This window comes from Symphodus melops (assembly GCF_947650265.1).
Source record: "Symphodus melops genome assembly, chromosome: 6".
NCBI classification, from domain to species: domain Eukaryota; kingdom Metazoa; phylum Chordata; class Actinopteri; order Labriformes; family Labridae; genus Symphodus; species Symphodus melops.
This window is the reverse complement of record NC_136696.1, coordinates 19,434,426-19,454,619: the sequence shown is the minus strand read 5'-3', so window position 1 is coordinate 19,454,619 and position 20,194 is coordinate 19,434,426. Positions and strand designations below refer to the sequence as shown.

Here is a 20,194-nt window from a genome sequence, read left to right as displayed (position 1 = left end):
TCTGTAGTTTCTCAGGCTTAAGGAAACATAAGAGGATTAAGTTTTAGCAGCTTGACTTGCTGGTAAACACACACAAAAAAAACTAGAAATTGCTGACAGACCTCAAAGACGATTATGAAGGCCAGCCTGGCAGCTAAGACGTGCCAGAACTGCAGGGTGAATTCGTAGGGCCCCTCGCTCCAGGGCGGGGCTCTGTAGTCTCTGTACCTGCAGTAAATGGGCTGACTACTGTTCTTCAGCTCGCTCATATCAAACACCGACAGGCTGCTGTTCATGTAGCCTCGCAAACACCTGAAAGCAAAAGGAGAAGCTGTTGAGGCTATCACTCAAGTCACTCTGTCGGGCTGTTCTTACACATTGAAGTCAATGCTTACTCATCCTTGTGGTGGTGTCCTCTGTCTACACATGGACCGTATTTGAAAGCATAAACAAATCGGGGGATGTAGTCTGAGGTTATAGCAATGACAAAGGCGTTGGTGATGACTGCAAGCACACCGATTCCTTCAAGAATCCCATGCCAGATACCTGACAGACAAACCAGATGAGAATAAACACTGTTCACTTCTTTAAAGGAAGCAGGTTTAATACCTAACAGGTTTACATGTGTATGGAAACTGACTTTGTGTTTTGGGGCAAAAACAATGAACACCGACTTTAAATAAGTAGAAAGATAGTAAAGAGCAGTACTCTTAAATAAAAATAAACCATAAGAAATGATACAGTACATCTGTAAAACACTGTAATGTTACTGAATTACACCGGGTTTATATAGGGTGTAACAGAAGACACTAAGAGGGTTTTCACACTAGCAGGCCTTTAGTAAGTTCAGCTCTGTGTGACCTCCCCTGTCGTGGGACAGCTTTAAGACTATATATATGTTAATATACAGAAACAAATAACCAAGTAGAGTGGGAACTCTGAGTCAAAAAACATGACACATTTTAGCGACATTATGATTAAGTTTATTGAGGCTACTGTATTTTAAGAAGAGAAAATCCTTTGCACGCCTTCTCTGCATCAGACTTGTCTTTGTGTGATCAGTAAAAGTCAACTTAAATCCAACAAGGAGCTTTGCTCTTTGCGTCTGTGCCACTGAAACATAATGTGTAAATTACAGCTGAAGAATTGTAAATGTTTGTGGGTGGATTCCTCCTTTAATTACAGGGCAACATGCCACAGGAAGCTGTTGGTTATTTATTATTTATTATACAGCAGTGAGAGGATGCAGTTTTTTGTCACTGGGACGTGAGTTCGTGGGAGGGAGACGCAGCATATGGCAGCTCAGATATAGGAACATATTTTGCTCCATAGGATAGATAATGTTTGGTTTGGATGGAAAATGTGGCTCTGATCTAAAAAAAAACACACAAAGGGGGAGGTGTTTGGGCAGAACTGGAGATCACACTGACCTATGTCAGTGGCTCGTGCTGGCATTGGTCTTCTCCACTGAGTGACAAACTTGTAGGCGTCAAGGCGGATCTCAATGATGTTGTTGAGCAGAGCGAGGAGAGGAGCCAGCGGGAACGCTGCTACAAAGATGGTGGTGAAGCCAAACTGGAGTACTGTCGAGAAAAGAAACATTTGGATGAAGTACACAGGATGTCTGTAAAACATCCTGTCCAAATAACATGTGCGATTTTGCAACCACCAACATTTCATTTCACCTCCTTCCCCTTTCAGAAAGAGAGAGATGATTTACCCATTTCGAGGTATTCGTCCACAAGTCCATGTGCGTTCATCGGCTGCAGATTCCAGTCTTTATCCCACTGTGGAAGCTGGGCTTTATTCTCCACATTCTGCCCTCCACCACCTCCTTTCTTCATCTTTCTACGAGACCACCAGTTCTGCAGCAAACTGGAAATGTGAAAAGGAGCAAGCTGTCATCTCAAAGCAATTCTTTGTGACTACGCGTTTAGCACTGCAGGAAGCCTTTTACTGAGCCTCACAGTAGAGAACATCCTTTTTTTTATATGCTGGTGAACCAACAGACCCCCCCAAAAATATAACATTTTGTGATGTTTTATATAATGTCAGTCATTTACATTCAAAATATTAAGGATTAAATTGTGCACATCTAATGGCTCATAAAGAAAGAAGCACATCATTATAATTACACATTACTTACGGGAAACCAAGCTCCATGAAGTTGTTCCAGATTTGTTTGAAGAACATGATGACTCCCATCTGCAGGCACAGGTCAATCAAACACCCGCTTGGGTGACACTGAGAGAAAAACACAAAACACAAAAACTGTATTTCATGCCTTAAAGTTAAACCGTGATAACAATTTTCCCCATTCTGTTTTTGGTTCATTACAATTTCTAATCTGATTAATTATGGGAGAGATTTATGGTTCATGTAGCAATATACAGGTGGATCATTAAAAGACGAATAACATGAACATGCTAAATATATCCTCAAACAGAAGGCAATAATCGGCCCACTCATGGTGATGCCTAATTGCACTCACCTCCTCCAGCCTCCATCGATTAAAGAGTTTATTGTATTTTCCAGGCCTGCCAGCAAACCTGAGCGGATTGAGATTGACAACATTAGCTGTGAAATTCAATCAGAGGAAAACTAATAAAGTCTGAGCAGGAACAGAAAGACACTTATAGGTGATAATCATGTCTAACAGAGCACAGATTGGTTTATCTAGTCACAGCAGTATTCTGCAAACGCTTAACGTGACTGAACAGAGAGAAGAGGAAAGAAAAAGAGTCTTGGCAGCCATGATGTTGGAGCTTTAAACAAAACATGTCTGCATAATCTTTCATTAAACTCACTGTAAACAGGAACTGTAGAGTTCACGGCAGTAAGCCTACCTTCCCAGGAAGAAAGCGATGTAAAATGTGGAGCTGTTCAGATTTACAAACTGGAAGAGGAACATCTTCAGAGCGAAGCTGTTCTCCCACTCAGACTCTGTCCGTGGGTGCTCTGGAGGGGGAGAAAGAGGGGTTATTGAGTTGAGAAGAGAGAATAAAAATGCATACCAACCATGGAGGAAGAAATAAATAATTATGGTACAAACATATGAACACATTTGGACAATGCTTACCCAGATTTGTCAGCAGATAGGCCACCTTTTCATACACCTAGAAGAGAATCATATTCAGGGAAAGGGGTAAATGTGTGAGAGCAGCACAAAGATAAATCTCAGGAAATATCTGACATCTTGCTGGCTGTGGATGGGACAGTCCCTGGAACATATTCCTTTATAAATATTCAGCACATTCTTTGGACAGGAAAATGTAAACGAGCAAAATGAGCAGACAGACAGACACCCACCACGTTGAGAGACATGATGATCATAAAGTTGATGCAGACGCCGGTGCCAGATGTGGCAAACTGCCAGTTTTTCTTCACGAAATACCAGCCGAAGGAAGCAAACTTCTCCATGGCAATAAGTCGGAAAACCACAACGGCAAACACGGCTGTCAGGACGAGGGAAATCTGGATAGAGATCATGGACAGAAGGAAGAATAGAGTAGCTGTCTTATCTGTTCAATAACTGAGATAACAGATGAGCAATTTACAATAACATAACGTGGAACCTCGATCATCTTTTCTTACAGCATAAAAAAGGAACCTTTAATGATTTCAATTAATAAACTTCTTATCTGTACATTATAATAAGTATCAGAAGAAAATCACAAAAGCAAACAATTAACTTTTTTTTTTTGTATTTGTATGCTTCACATCCAGCAGGGGGCGGTGTAATGCCACTGCATCATAAACACTCCAAAGGTGGCAGACAGAATAATGGCGGTCTCCCTCTCAGCCTAAATCCCAAAAGGGAGCAGATTACTCAGAGATCAAAGGGCTTACCATGAAGAATATTCCGGACACAGAGACCATGAGCCGGCTGAGTTTGTCTGAGAACGGCTGGAAAGGCTCTGGCTTGCCAGATATGGGGTTGACTCTCTCCATCCTCGAGTACTTGGCTTCAAACTGAGGTCTTAGCTCCTCCTGATTCACAAAATACATTTCAGTTTGAACAACTGAAACGAGTAAGCAATAACTAATTTATTCACATCATGTAAGCAGTGTCAAATCTACTAGAAATGCTGCATGATCATAAAACTAATACAAGATGAGATCAACTTTATTGATCCCTTATTGGGAGGAATGTGGTTGTCACAACAGCTCAGATAAAGAGGGTAAAATAAATCAGCAATACATAATTGATGTTAAAGGCACCTATATTTACATAAATAAAATAAAAGGGGAAAGTAAGAAGGAGAAATAATAACAATATAAATATTTGAAGAAAACTGAGATCCAATACCAGATCAATATTGTGTCAGATCTAATTGCTAATATCGCTGACATACCTCTTCTTCTTCCCAATCAATGAGGTCCCAGTCATAAGTCAGCTCTGCCCTCCTTCTTTTCCAGAACTCCAGGAATACTGTGGCTGCAGAGGGGATCAGTTATCAATCACATTATTGATCTTCTTTGATTTCTAACACACAGAATGATGGATAACCACATGCCTACACAAAGCAGAGCTAAACACCACATCACAGGCAGATATCCTGACATGCATGGCCCATTATGTGAAGTGATTACAGCCAGTTCACAGACCGCTTTCTATTCTGCGGTGAACTTAAGGAAAAGTGGCAACAGCAAACAGGCTTTCCAAGCACAATGTTTCATCCCCAAATCGTGTCTTTCTCAGGCAAAAATCCATTTTATGTTGAAAGGCTTCGAAAGTAAAGCTTTGGGCAGAATTCAGTCCTGAGGCGTTGTTTCCTTTGTGACTGCTGCTTTTGTGTCTCAAACTGCACACAACACAAAGAATGATGTTCATCATCTTTTTTTCTGCCCAAACTTTTCACGCGCTCTGGTTTACAGCAGATACATGACACCAAAAGATGAACGGCTTTTATAAAAGCTGGATTGGACACTTGCTTCAGCTTTAACACTAATGGGGTTAATGTGTGTGGAAAAGTACAATTAGAGCAGAGACAGTGATAGATCTGTGGGAATGAGCAGTGCACTCGTGTAGCATCTATGATGGACAGCACAGTGTAAAACGACTCTCCTGATTCATTAAACATACATGTAACACGTGTGTTTAAATGAAAACTGACAGGAGGATTCTATCAGTGCTATGCAGTTTTAACTTATCTCTACAGCTCTGATCACCATGTATGTGTCTTTAATATTAAACTTTATATTAGTAGAAGAAAGGAATACACAACTGATCATTTAGACAATCACCACCAAATAACTATTTTATAAATATCTATTATCATGGCAGAACTAGTTCATCATTATTTTCATATTTGATTGCTAGCATAATATTTTTAGGTTTCAGGCTGTCAAACAAACAACATATTGTAAATCTAATAAACTGCCTTTGATTAAGTAGTGATTGGCATTTTTTCAATATTTTGATAACTAAGTACCAAAGAGCTAATCAAGTTTAATCAAACATTTTCAAGTACACTTCTGAGAGGACGAAATGTCCTTAAAAATGGAGAGAACACGAGAACATGCCTTACAGTGTGTACTCAGAAGAAGAAATACAGTAAATGGGCCATATATGCTTCCCTTCATGTAAGAGAAATTAAGCGTGCTGGTGCCCCACTTCACTCAGCTCATGCCCCGTTTAGTTTTTCACGCCCCCCTTTAGAAAGCCTAGGTCTGCCACTGTAATCGAGAAAACAATCAGCAGATTAAATGATGAATTTAATGGTGAGCTAAAAAAAATGAACTAGGCACACATAAAGGAATTGTACAGTAGACTTAAACACCAAAAGGAAACATGTATCCTCAGTCGGCACAACTTTGACTGCTGTTAAAGATGTTTCAGTTGAAAAAAGCTTGTCCCACTTTTGTTTAAAGAGAGAGAAGAGTAGACTCTTCTGATGCCTACGTTCAGTCCCCCCGGGCTAACCAATTTTTCATCTCTATATCGCACACACACAGCAGACCTAGAGTGCACTCACTGAGTGGTGCAGCACTGCAACTTTGGTCCACATTGCCTAAAGCCTTCACGCAGGATTCGGAGCTGCAGACCTTGGTTAGCGAGGCTGGCTGGACCTCCTTCAGCTCCACAGCTATCCTTGGCCTTCATTTAGCCCAAACACAGAACACAATGCGCCAAGTGTTCCCTCTGGGCTCAGGTGATTATTCACCAAGCTGGCAGATAGATGGACATGGGCCAGACACTGCACAGTAACGCTCCACATCACAATCATTTTAGAGCTCGAGGAACAATAGCTGCAATACACCACAATCATGGTGCAATAAGAAATGACAGCCAAATGATACGGTGCCCATCTTGATTTATGTTTAATAATCCAACTAATTACATCAGAAGAGGACCAGAAGTGTTGAATCAGAGAAACCTGACCATGATTTATTCTCTGTCAAATGTATTGCAGAGAATAGAGTTTGCTATTTGCACAGCAGCGTGTTTACTGTATTGAATTCTTGGTTGGAAAGCTTAATGTGTTTGGAGGAGTCGAGTGGAAAGCTGAAGCACTGACACACTCTTGTATAAATAGATTTGAATTCCAGGAGGGTTTGTGTCTCGCTAAAGACAAGTTGATGTAATAAAAACAAATGTTGACAAAATCCAGAACAAGGACAAACAAAAACAGCCTCCACCTACCCCAGATAGCCATGAAGATAGCAAAGAACACAGTGCCGCCATTATCAAACAGACGCGTCACCTAGAAACACAAGCAGATGAAAGAATGCCTTGAGATAGAAAATGTGTCATTCTTGAGTTTGAATCCATAGGAGATTTACTGAAGGAATAGTTGACATTTTTGAGAAACACCACTTTAACGTGTTGATGATTAACGGTATGCTGAAGCCATCAGGAGTTAGCCTATCTCAGCTAAAAAAAGAGTAAAACTAAATAAGTTGTCAAGCAGTTACAAATCTACCAAACACACCTATATAGTGCTAACTTATTAGGTTATGCTCTGTTGTTGTTTTACATTTAGCCTTAGCAAACTAGTTGCTGTTTTTTTTTTTTTTTTATCATTTCTTAATTGTGCACCATACTAAGCCAACCAGTGGCTGGTTAGCGCTATTTTCAACTGAAATACATGACATATGATTGTTATGACAGACTCTTAACAAGAAGAAGCACATTTCCTAAAATATCACTACAGATGTTCTAATAACAACTCTTGCATCTATATCTTTGATATTAGCTTGAGATCTTTCAAAGACAAACCATTTGAAGCTTCATCTTTTGTCGAAATATAGCCTACTCATACTAAAACGACAACTTGATAACTGTCGAGAGATCACAAGGTCATGAGAGCTTAAACCTAAAATGTTTGTTACAAGTATGTGAGGAATAATGAAAAGAACAACTCTTAGCAAACTGAAACGATGGATGAAAATCAGAACTAGACCAACCTTTGCATAGACACAACTGTCGCTCAGTGTCCATGGATCACAGGTGTCCTCACACATAGGACACATGATGGTAGTGTTGGCTTCACAAATCTCTTTACTGATGACAACAAAAAGAAACTGAAGTGTCAGTTGAGAATGTATATCCTATAAATTCCATATTTGACTGTAATAGTGATCAAAGGTTATGACTGACCTGACTTGACTGGAGTCCATCGTAAAAAGACCATAGAGGAAGACAAAAACGCCAACCAGGGCAGCAGGGATCAACATGCCGGTGTACCAGCCCAACCACGCAAAGTAAAGACCAATTTTCTCTCCAAAGTAGCGCCTGGGAAAGAGATGGAGGGATAAAAGTTCACCAACAAACTGTGTTTACTTATAATTTAACATGCTAATGTTTACTGCAGCGCACTTGTGGGTGTAGCTAGTTTACATTGAGGTAGAGGTGCTAGCCTAATGGACTGGGTGGCTGCAGAATTGTTTAGTATTGCTGTTATATTAGTACTACTAGAAATGACTATTATCATTGTGTTCTTTGTTATGATATGCTTTGACAATATTGTCACATTCATGCTGATAACAAGCTTTCTGAGTTGAAAGTGAAAGATCACAGTTTAATGTTGTTGTGCGACATGATCCAGAACTGTATCTGCCTCCTAAGATGTCAAGATGCCTTTGAGCAAGACCCATATTTCACAACTGCTCGGGTAAAGCAGCTCAGTATAATTAAGTGCTGTAATCGACTGTATCAGTCAACTTCCAAGAGGATATGCAATGCTGCTTTAAACAATGAGGAAGGACAAGATAGAAAGTATATTTACTGTTGTCCCCTAATCGTTCCTGGTTTCAGAAGAAGGGCTGCTATAAACTTGGTAGCTGCAAAAGGTATGGGGAAGGAAGATGGATATAATATAAACTTCCAGTGTAACTTTTTTTTTAAAACAGTGTTTCAAATAAAGTGGAAAATAAATGTGCTTCATTAGCACGATCCAAAAAACTTTCAAACCCGAAACAACGGCTCCCTTTGCAACTTAGAAGAGGCAGACACAAGTTGTGTAACTATCCAGGACCTATCATTACTTTTAAAGTTGACATGTCAAGTAAACAGTTAATTGTTTACACATTCAGCTGACATTAAGCAAGCAACATTCATTTTGTTTTGCTCACATAGTGTAGTTACCATAGTTACTACAGTTAAATGATTACTCGCCCGACAGTTCTGTTTTGTGTCTCTGTGAACTTCAGAGGGAAATATTGAACACTTCTTAGAACCAGCACTGCATGCATCTGCTTATTGCTGTCTGTGTCGGCCTGATGATCTGTACTAAGCAGGTAGTGTGCAGAGGGACTTGTATATTATCATTGAAAACAGAGAAAAGAAGAGACAAACAAATCAGTGGTTAGGTAAAACTCGCTGCAATGCTAAATAAAGCAGATAAAAGATGCAGATTCTCTTTCTGTATGTATTCATTACTAAAGGTGACATGTTAAACGTGTTTACAATGCCACACAGTTGTAATTGTTGGACTATAAATATTCATTATAGCTTTTTAAATTATATATTGCAATAAAGCAGATCTATTTAATGACTGCAGATATTTTAAAGTTTTACTTCCTTGTTATTTATAGTTTAAAAAATGGTCTTACAAGGATGCTAGTGGTAACAGCTTGCATTGCTGTCCATCTAAAGCCTGCAAAGCAAAAGTAATACATTTCTGTAATCTGCACATAAATAGATATGTGTGAAAGTGTGTGGTTTCAGAGAGTGTACCAGCTGTATTTTTTCAGGTGAATGTGTGCATAGCTGGGAACCTCGCCACCTGGATCTAGTTCTTGACAGAATCCTTTAACTTCTTGCAAGAAAGTGAACAAGGTTTTCCCAAAGATGTTTTCCTTGTCATAGTGTGGTAACAAACGAAAAAAGCTCATGTGGGTTACTGTCTCAAATGTCACAGTAACTCCCTTATATTGTCTTAGAAATAACAGACCTATCTGGATACTGTTGAGTAATAAATAAGCCTGTCCAGAGAGCAGACTGTGATAAAAAAAAATGGATATAGGCTATTTATAATCCTTTACTTCACACAGGGAGATAAAGAACTAGGTTTCTGCATCCCGAACCCAGACACTACGGCTCAATAACTCAGAAACAGGCCATGATGCTGTGCGACCTTCTTCAAAGCTGATTACCTGATGAGGTCCAGAGGCTGGTATTTGTACCACATTCCCCAGCGAGCCCAGCGCTCATACAGAAGATGCCTATGGTTTTGGGCACCGTGTGTCTTAATTGGATGTCTGCTCTTGTAACCACCCTGACCAGACAAAGAGCAGATACATTTACATTACAGGAGCGATAAGAAAGTTTGAACACTTGGAGTCTCTGCAAGTTTTTCAGCAACAACTTTAAACCAACTCACCTCATGGGGAGGAAATGCAGCCTCATACGTGTTGTTGCCCAACAGCCTGTTGATACCTGCAGGTAAATGTGTATATTTTGTTAGATTATGCTTGTATGCCAGCTATAAAGTCCTGGTAATAACAACAAGAAGGGTTCATTTGTTTGTCTTGTTTTTGCCGTCTTAAGTGTTAACCCAAATATTGTCACATTATCAAAGAGTATTGCTTTTGTCATGTCTCTCACTTGACCTGTTCCGTTCTGCATCACAAACTACAATTAAAGTTGTTCTAAATATACATTTTAGATGTGAAATGAATGTCCCATTTAGTGCGTTCATTTGCATTGTTATCTCTGTACCGAGAGCAGAAGCAGGGAGGAATGGATTTGTGAAGGATTTATCCGCTCTTGATGCAGAACTGATCTTATTTGTTGGAGAGCAGAGTGGTCAACAGTATTAAAATATTAATGTGAAATCCATCCCAGGCCTTCGAGGCTGAACTTTAATCAGCAAAACATGCCGCCACTAGCCAGACAAGATAAATGACTAAGAGTAGACAGAGAGTTTGGTAAACAGTTTTGGAAAAACAACAACAACCTAACAACAGCCAGAAGGCGAGGATGGATAAGCCACAAGTTGGATGATACACTCAGCTGAAGTCCACAATTGAATCATCCCTCAGCAAAACAACAAATAAATGTCTCCCTCTACCTAACTACTGCTCTCTAAAGTCAGATAGACTGCTTCATCTATTGGCTTTCACTAGTTCTAAAAAAAAACTGAGAAAGAAAGTAAGACTTATTGTTATTATGTTAATTGTTTGCCTTTTATTCCTTTGGCTATAATTACAATTTATTATTGAGAGCTAACTCTGTTATGTCTAACGCTACAGATTTAGTTGAATAAAGCTAGAAGAGATTATTCTGTTACATTTTCTACATTTCTTCCCCTCCCCAATGAAGAGCAATAGATCATAATAATGATCTTAAATTTACGTACATTAAATATCAATGAGCACGAGATCCACAGACACTGCTGTGACACTTCTGGAAATATTGTTTGTGAGAAGCAAGAAGACAAAGAGACGGGTGAAGAAGCGACGCCTCACCCATCTTTAATTTTCCTTCCTCGTACTTGGTGCGCTGCAGGACATGATGGACTATTCGGCTTCTGGTCGAATTGGAAAAGAAGGTCTGTCTATTGTTGATGGTGAAGCTGGGAAGAAAAGAATATCACATTCCTTCAGGTGTTTATCATGGAACAGTATGTCAATATCATCCAGTCACAGCTATTCATGTCAGCTCGGCAGATAATGACGGGAAATTTGTTAAAACTCATCATGTCAAAAGTCTGTGTTCATCTCAGCATGACTATTTCCTAAAAGAACGCCAAGGCTGACAAGTAAAGGAAGAATGGAAATAATGAAGTGACAAGTGAGATAAAATGATGCCTTCCATCAAAGAGACTCTCTGAAAATGGAAAAAAAAACAGGAAGGAATGGGGAAGATATCCAATCCTTTCATGAGCATCTGCTGCTGCTTTTCAATATCTTATTTATGATCATTTCCTCTTTATCTTTCTGAATTCTGGCTTAAACTTATTAAATATGTATATGACTTGTATATTTGCTTGCTTGATGCAGATTTCATAGACCTGTTTATAAATATCACCTCCAGATAAACAGACATGAATGAAGTGATGGATAAATACCACCAACACTGCTGATAAAGACACTGCTGGCACATGACATGCTCTACGTGGAAGTACAATCTGCACGGCTGTGTATGTGTCCTCCTTACTGGTGCATGCGTGCTCTGCTGAAGGGGGCTGTGTAGCAGTCAGTCTCCTCCAGGTCAGGCAAGGCCTCTTTGTCCAGCTTCATGGGATTTCTGGGAAGCCAGCTTTTGATCTGTCGGCATCTCATGTGAAACCTGCTGCAAGGATGCATAAAAAACAGGATTAACAGCAGAGATTATGATGAAGATTGTTTTCTTTGATATTGGACAGTGGCCTCTAACCCTTTTCCCCAACATAACCTTAAAAGCCTGCACTATCCAAGAACACTTCTACACACACATGCACACATTGCCCTGCAAACCTTTTCATTTTCACTCTGCTTATGTGAGGCTGGTGTCACTGAATCAGGATACACTTTTCTTGTGTGTGTGTGTGTGTGTGTGTGTGTGTGTAATATATATAGATATATATTTTAAAAATGTTTTATCTGCAGTTAAAAAACTAAGAAACTAATAGTGTGGCTTTAAATTAGTGTTATGCTAAAACAGCTACCGGTAAGTTAACACTCATCCACTTTCAGCAAGCATTTCTGTTTTATAGTGTCAAACAATATGATAGAAAAGGCGTAAATTATTAGACAATAATTTGTAAAAACATTAACTTTTTTTGTAGTTAGTGAGTGAATCAAAGATGTACTCTCCATTGTCTTGTCAGCTTCTGATCCATCAAGGACATAACATTTTAAGTCAAACAAATAAACATCAGTTCAGACAACTATTTTACTGGGTTTCCTCATCCATCGTAGTTGTTGAGTTCTTTGAGAGCAGTAATAGTGTCCCATTCAACAGAACAAAACATCCCTACAAGCAACACATCAGTTAGATGGGTAATATTTGCCCACTGCTTCTCTGAGAAGTCCCTCATATGTTAGTCTGCAGTCTGATATGGACTGAACAAATATAAATGGGATTCCTGGGGAAAAGGACACTGTTGCTGGAGAACATATTATAAATGTTGTTATGAAGAGGACTGATACTGTACATAAAGTAATGATATGAATCCAGAAAGCTGCCAACACCTGCTGAAGGCCCATTTGTTCAGCTTTACAGGGACATAAAGTGACAGACCATTAGTAAACACATAAAGCCTATTTACCACTCAGGCAGATTTTTCTTTCCAGAGCAGCAGCTTAGTGAAAGACTGCAGAAGCTCTGTGGTATAAATAATGGTCCCCATTGTGCACTGTGACTAAGATTACACTTACACAAGATTTAAAGAGCTTGTTCTCAGTTGGACAGGGGGGCGAGCGACTGTTATCTTTGTGATTTTGGCTGCTGTGTAGGTAGGTGTTTGCCTCTTCAAAGCATGGACATGGAATATGTGTTGGTACATACAGGGGAGCATGAATTTTTTCCATAAAGTAAACTTTGTCAACTTTAGAATTGTCACCATTTGTATTCCATCCATATTGTTATATTATATATCTTTTTGTGTATCAAATCAGCATGTTTAAAACAGAATGCAGACTGAAGAAATTTGTCACATCATGTGTGCATTTAAGGAGATAACAGCACTCCAACCAAAACCAGTAATATTAAGCTACGCTAACTGTTGCCTGTTAGTAAGGGCTAATTTGAAGCTTGTGTATGAACTTTTGCCATTATTGCTGTGGCTTTAACATAATTTACAACTAATTACTGGGGTGAACAACAATGCTGAGAAATGTATGACAACTTTATGTTTAAAGCTTTTGAATGTAGATTTCATCTAGTGTTGATTTATCTAAAGCAGTAAGTATTATAAGGTTAAACACAAACCGTTTTTGCCAGTGAGGCCCGTCATAGTGTGATCAAGGAAGAGGAAAACTAGGCTCAAAATCTGCAGGTCATTTGAGACATTTTGTAATTAAACTAAAAACAATGTAAGCTGACCTCAGCTCACCCTTTACCCTTTGTTTTTTTGAGCAAAATATCCTTTTGGAATATTTTGAGCTTCTTAATTCATACTCCCAGAGGCAACAAGAGACAACATATTTCTAATTTGAAATATACAAAATTGTTAGAAGCTAACATGAAAATGTTCACTTCATAAATGTCAAGTTGAAAAAATATATTTTTTGTTTTTTTAAGGCCCCTAAAGAGATTTTAAAGAAAGTCTGACAGGTTAATATAATTTATATGTGCATGCACTTTGTTAACCACAGATCTTCAAATTAAAAGATGCTCCGTTTATTTCTCAATGTAGTTTATTGAATCTATCTGCATTTCATTGAGACATCGACATGGAAATTTGTACTCCTGTGCGGAGCTTGTTCAACACTTGAACATCACATCAAAGTGAAAGAGCATCTTTCTCAAAAAGTACAAAAATAAGACTGTGCAGCTAAATATAACTGAGAGTTTAGAAGCACTATCAAAGTGGGAAGTCAGAGATTTATTAACCCTGGACTTTTTTTATATCAGTCAGTAATTAGGTTAAAAACGACAAAGACAATCTGCCTTCCGTTTCATCTGTTTTCCTCTCACCAACGACATCCACTGCTGCAGCCTCACAGCTGTGTTGCTCATGAATTTCATTAAAGACACTGAAGCATCCATATTCCTGCCCTGAGAGAGCAATGGAGAAAAAACATCTCCTACCAAAGATCCACTTACCTGCCCAGGGTTTTGCTCTTCCAGTCTGTAAAGTAGCATTTTTTCCTGAAAGAAGAAAAAAAAAACATGTTAGAAAATCTTACTGTCACTGGAGATAAAGACAAATAGTCACTTTGTCTAAGTGCTGTTACCTGAAAGGCATTCGGATGTTCATTTGCTCTGCATATTTGCAAAGTGTATCCCAGGGAGCGTGGATCTTCACAAACATGATGTCGTTGTTTGTCAAGGAGGGCTAGAAAAAACAACAACCTTAATCTGAGTTCTGAGCTGAAGAATCAAGCTGAAATAACAAAGATCAAACCATTCACACCTCCTTCTCCAGCATGAGACCTTCAGCCCGTAGATTTTTCTCAAAGGTGCACCTCTTCTCCACCTGTGGACTGGACTTCTTGTAAACCAGGATGTAGTCAATGCGCTTTTTCCCATCTCGAAAAAACAGCCCAGAGGATACAGCCCGATACTTTCCCTGTTGAGATGAACATTTCCCCTCTGAATTTTGATGCAGAGACACTAAACACAGATCTGAAATTTGTCAGTCATTCACATAAGATTCAACTTCAGTACATGGGTATTACAATGTGAATAGTGATGGGAAATAATTGTGAATTACTGGCAGAGGTGTACCTGAATTGAATCTGTGCGAGCCTCTAATCTGGCTCGAGTCGCGGTTCGCTTTTGTAGCAGAAATGACTCATCTGCCCTCGTCTCGCATGTAGTTGCCTCTGACTCCACCACATAGTGATCCTTGCCGTCCTCTGCTGCACACAAACAGAGCATGATCAATGAGACAGTTACTGTGTTAAGCAGGTAATGCTGCAAACAGTCTCCTACCTGCCTGAAGTCTTTTGTCAATACGTTACTTAATCTTATCGGCAACACTGATTTGATTATGAGCCAAATGAAAATCTAAGTTATATAAATGTGGGCGACAGCAACACCTTGAAGTAATTAAAGGAATCCATGCACTGATGTTGAAAGAGTTCCAATCATGTTTCCTTCCTTCCTGAATTTCAACGCATCCCACTGATGATACATAAAAAAAAATAAAGGTTTGTTAAACCCACACGGACAAAAAACACAAACATCTCCAGGAGCTCAGTGTTTAGATGCCTTATCAGGTTACCTTTACAGTACATGCCCCACACTAGAATAATCCTGCCTACTTTATTGGAAATAACTCTTGTGCGAAACAACATTCTGTCAGCGATAAGCGCATATATTGCTTATCCATGCAGGGAAAAGTAGATTTAATGCTTCATTCTGATGGATAGATGCAAGTTGTCTCCATTAAGATGGGGCAGAACATTTTAAGGGTATGACAATCTCAGGCTCATAAAACATCCAGTTCTACTCTTTGTAGTGGTGTGACCTTTTAGTATGTGCCTCTATAGTTCACTCTGTGTATAATAACACAACATGTACCTGGTTGTACTCGTGAATACTTTCAAAAAGGCCATTATGGACAGTGTTTAATAGAGACTCTATTTCTGTCTGTCTTCTTCTGTTGTCATTTAAATGATTCCAACTTTATGAGAGTTGGGCTAAGTCACAATCCTATTTCACCCTCTTGCAATTTTTTTGTGATTTTAAAATGTCTGTCATGACTGTTTTAATAGATCAATTTAATTCAAATGTCACATTTTCAATGTTTCTTTTAGCAGCGGGACATTGTGTGGTGTTTCGGCTCTGACCTCACCGCGTCTCCCAGATTTCCTTTCCATTCAGATATATTATTTGAGTAATAACATAGCTGTGGTTTGCAGGGGGATGCTGTGGAGGTTGTGTGGCTGAAAGTACGAGGGCAGGCAAAAATCATGCAGCTTAAATAGAGCATTAAATTAGGAGGGTGTGTCGGTCAGATGATTGTGAAGAATGACACTTGTCAACAGTGTAACGTCACATCTCAAGTTCCTGAACTAGCTTGTTGACTTACCTTAATTAGTTTGATGAGCGATTTACGGCTCATTTAAAAAGTAATGGCAAACAAGGCTAACTCACAATTATATCGATTTCTATTTGTACAGAAACTGGAGTGGGAATTATCATCTGTCATCCCTTTCACTGTGCTTCTAAGAATAAAGTATGATCAACTATAAAGAAATCCTGGAGTCTTAGCATCTTTCAACAAACAAACAGAAGCAGAAGTCCACTGGTTAAACTGCTGGGGTATAAAGTCAACCCCCTGTGTACGGACTAGTTGTGCCGTAGAAGTGCACATTGCAGCACAAGCATCATCTTGTCACACGTGTGACAGCCTTGTTTCGACTTTGCAAGCACATCAAGTTGCTGTGAATGTCTGAACTCTTTTGGACTGCTCGGCTGTTAGAAATCATGAGAAACTAGAATTATTCAAGATTAAATATTTCATTTACAAACTAATGAATATGACTTTTAAAATTAAAAATATTATCTTTTTGGATGATTTCATGTATCAATTGGTTCATCTACGTCTGTTTGAAGCACTTCCTTTAAAACTCCTCAGCGTTCAGACTTAGATTCATTAAGTGGCTGACGTTAAGTGAGAGTCTCTCGCCAAGAAAACGTGTGCTTGTAGATTATTGAATTTTCTTTAAATGCAGAATCACTAGCTGTGAATGGTTGTTGTGTCTTTAGTTTTACTTTAATCAGCACCTTCCCTGATCCCGGCTGGCACTTCAGAGATAACTGTCTTCAATTTTAAGTGTCCAGACTTCTGTGTATTTATAATCCTAACTGAACAGTGTGAGAATCAGAATCACTTTTTGTTTCTATTGATTTCACTGGAGTCAAAACATTGGACAGCGTTGGACATCAGATTGAACCGCAATTATACATGGCTTCTATCAGTCAAGCTGCTCATAATCTAGAAAGCTGTGATGATAAGTTGTCTTCACAGACATCAATGTGAATTACACAATCAATTTGGATTCTGTCACAACAAATGTCAACTGTGCTGAAAAATGACTCAAAACTTTGGGCAACATGGTGTGCTGTTAAGATTTTTTTAAAAAGCTGTCTCATTGGTGGATCATACTGAGTATAGACGCAGAAAGATGTGGCTCTATTGAAGCTGTTGTTGTATACGATCATTTTGGATAGGGTACAGCAGCTGTAGAGAGAAAGGAAATGTTAGGAGTGAGAGTGAGCGATGATAGCACAAACAGCATCAGGTCCAGGGATGGGAACTACAAGGAGCAATGGCTGTACAAAAAAAGGAACGAAATGCTAAACTATCGGCAGCAAAAGAACTGGGACGCAGATGCGCAGTATTTCTTACCTGACAGATCAGAGCACCCTAAATGTAGTCTTGACTTCAGCTTGCACAACATGCTCTGGTTATCCAGTACAAATGTGGCACTCTTTATTGAACTCCCTGTATTAAATCAGGATGTTTTATTGGTGTGTTTTATCATGGGTTTTTTTAAATGGTTTTGTTTTTATGTGCTGTCCTGTTTATGTGTTTATGTTTGTTTTGTGTTTTTATCCTCGAGGTTGGAGGCAAGTTCCCCATCGGAACAATAAAGCTTTCATTCATTTTGTATGTGGTTGTTTAAAATGTGTCTGTGATGTCTTCTGTGCTTCAGTCACATAAAAAAAGAAGCTGTTATGCACATTTCTGACTCTCATGAAGGCTCTAATGAGATATAAAAACAGTGAGACTAAACATTAGAAATGTTGTGTTCACTCTCAAGCAGCAGTGTTTCCAGCTTTGACCTATCAAACAGATCTCTCAGGGGAGAAGCTGGGTAGAGGCCGTGCCCTTGTCTAGCAATCCAGCTTGGTCTGTCTACTCTTTCTCATTCTGTCTGACACTCCTTATGCCAAGACAAATCACACCCCAACCTCAGACATCCAATTTTAGCTCAAAGAGATAGTTTTCACTAAAATAGCAACGCCACACCTTCCACTGCCTCATCTGCATGAAACTCGCATCTCACTTTCGCACACTGCACTCAGCAGGGAGATACTGAAGGGTTGGGCGAAAGGGCGTTTCAAGGTCAGGGAAATGCCAACTTGTTACAGCACTGCCTGTGTTGTAACAAAAAGAAAATCCCTCACTTAGAGCGTCCTCTGAATATTCTTGAAAACGTTAAAAACCACTTCCTTTCCAGCAGGATTTTTCCATTTACCGACCCAACAGAGAACAATTGTTTTCCTCACAGCAACATTTTTTACAACAATTTTCACCGCCTCTGAAAGAGCAGCAGACACATGTGGCTGAGTCTCTTAATCCCCTGCAGCAGGAACCCGTGCAATCAATATCCTTAACACACTTTAAATGTCAACAACCAAATTAAAATCCCCAAGCAACCAACTGTGATTCTGCAGAACATTGAATACACTCCATGCAGAGTATGAAGGTATTAAATATTACAAAAAATATGATTGAATAAAATGTACTTTTGGTTCTTAATGTACTTTGCATTTACCGACTGTAGGATTCCAAATAATGAACAAGATTTAGATTGATGGAAAAAAGCAATGAAATGTTTATGTATATATATTTTAAGAGAAAAGTTTAAAAAGTATGAAAGGGTTTTTTTTAATTATGCTCTCCACAATAACATAAACGTTAATACATACGTCGTCTTCTCCTACGACTTTAAAGTATTTGTCTTTTTTTTTTAGTCTCTAACATTTTGATGAACCAAGGAAGTCACCTTCAAGGTATACCTAAAAATCCACACACATCAGGGATGTAAACAGATCCAGCTTCTGTTATGACTGAAGCATCGTCTCCACTAATGGCTTTTGGAAAATGTCTGGAGCCGGACTCTCTAAGTGCAAAATCACTGACCTGTCTGTGGGGGCAGGAGGCTGCAGGAGGTGCTGATGCTCTGACTCAGACCCTCAACTTCTGCTTTGGGCTCTGGGCTCAGAGACACAGACAGGAAGTGGTTGAGGTTGATGGGGTGGGTCTGGCTCTGGGCCAGGCAGGGCAGGCTGCGGCGAGACGGCTTCAGGCTTTTCTCCTTGAGGATCTCGCTGATGCTGGTGTGCATGCCTGAGAAGAGCAGCAGAGGACAGGTGGAGGTCATTTCATCAGTAAAACTGATCAAATGCAGGAATATACTAATATACATCTATAGCTTAAGCATAAATATAATTTTGGATTTGTGCATGCATGCTTAGTCTGATAGATAAATGTGTACTTTATTCAGAGAAACCTGCATTAAAGGATTGATTGGATTAAACTCTGCTGGGTGAACTCATTTCCCCAAAACATACAGCATATCGTATTAAATGTTTCGGATGTCAACAAACAGAAAACACATTACATAAGGAGGAGGTTGGGATGGTCACGCAATAGTAGCAGCAAATAGCATTTCCACAAAAGCATTGTCAAAGTACGCAGGGAGAAATGTCAGGTCATCACGACTGTACTGTGTAACTGGATGAATGTATCAGCTTCTAGCCAAATGGATAATGAATGAGCGCTCAACTCCACCAGGTCAACTCCACTTGTGTGAGGTAACTGGGACACATGCATATAGAGACATAGTCCCAAAAAGGGGTGAAGCTGTGAAATATCCACAAACGATAGAATACACTTAAATTGACAATGCAGGGCTTTTTAGTGGCTCAAGCACATTATTTTAACTGATGCCCTCTACAGCAATAAATAGCTTAGCTTCAGTGTAGGATCTCCTGCAGTCTTCTCCATGCTGACTGTCGTCTACTGATAAGTTCGAACTTATCACTTGTTTTAACTACTATCCCTTTAATTTGCACATTTCTGACATTTACTTTTACTTTTATCTTACCAAAACTGCAAAAGTGTTTACAAAGAAAAACAATTCAATTTAGTGCATGAATTAAAAAGTTAGGGTGTGTATAAAAGGAGGGAGGCAGAAATCACTTCAGCTGGTCCATCCTTTTATGGTCAGTGTTGCAGCTGATAATGTCTGTCCTTCATAGAGAAGTGCATTAAACCATCAGCACTCCCTCTCCATTAATCACTCAGCTCAATAAGAAAAGGGAGCACAATGGTGCGCCAAACAACTAAACAACAATACACGCCTGTTAGTGCTGCTACCA

The 20,194-nt window shown here is 39.3% G+C and overlaps 1 protein-coding gene across 5 annotated transcripts in view; it reads right to left on the bottom strand.

Moving 5' to 3' along the window:
• Nucleotides 1-20,194, bottom strand: part of ano3 (anoctamin 3) — a 31,953-nt gene that overhangs the window by 4,006 nt on the left and 7,753 nt on the right. The window contains exons 2-24 of one of the 5 annotated variants that reach the window (XM_079345727.1): nt 18,954-19,160; nt 14,801-14,934; nt 14,487-14,645; nt 14,308-14,408; nt 14,177-14,221; nt 11,585-11,719; nt 10,894-11,000; nt 9,807-9,862; nt 9,580-9,701; nt 7,583-7,717; nt 7,390-7,486; nt 6,626-6,686; nt 4,335-4,417; nt 3,829-3,969; nt 3,289-3,453; nt 3,059-3,095; nt 2,826-2,937; nt 2,471-2,528; nt 2,126-2,223; nt 1,700-1,854; nt 1,410-1,562; nt 375-525; nt 102-291 (exon numbers count right to left, since the gene is read on the bottom strand). In XM_079345727.1, coding sequence (XP_079201853.1) covers nt 102-291; nt 375-525; nt 1,410-1,562; nt 1,700-1,854; nt 2,126-2,223; nt 2,471-2,528; nt 2,826-2,937; nt 3,059-3,095; nt 3,289-3,453; nt 3,829-3,969; nt 4,335-4,417; nt 6,626-6,686; nt 7,390-7,486; nt 7,583-7,717; nt 9,580-9,701; nt 9,807-9,862; nt 10,894-11,000; nt 11,585-11,719; nt 14,177-14,221; nt 14,308-14,408; nt 14,487-14,645; nt 14,801-14,934; nt 18,954-19,160 — 2,702 coding nt within the window. The remainder of the gene's footprint in view (nt 1-101; nt 292-374; nt 526-1,409; nt 1,563-1,699; nt 1,855-2,125; nt 2,224-2,470; nt 2,529-2,825; nt 2,938-3,058; nt 3,096-3,288; nt 3,454-3,828; nt 3,970-4,334; nt 4,418-6,625; nt 6,687-7,389; nt 7,487-7,582; nt 7,718-9,579; nt 9,702-9,806; nt 9,863-10,893; nt 11,001-11,584; nt 11,720-14,176; nt 14,222-14,307; nt 14,409-14,486; nt 14,646-14,800; nt 14,935-18,953; nt 19,161-20,194) is intronic. The other 4 variants (XM_079345730.1, XM_079345728.1, XM_079345729.1 and 1 more) reach the window with 4 other exon arrangements.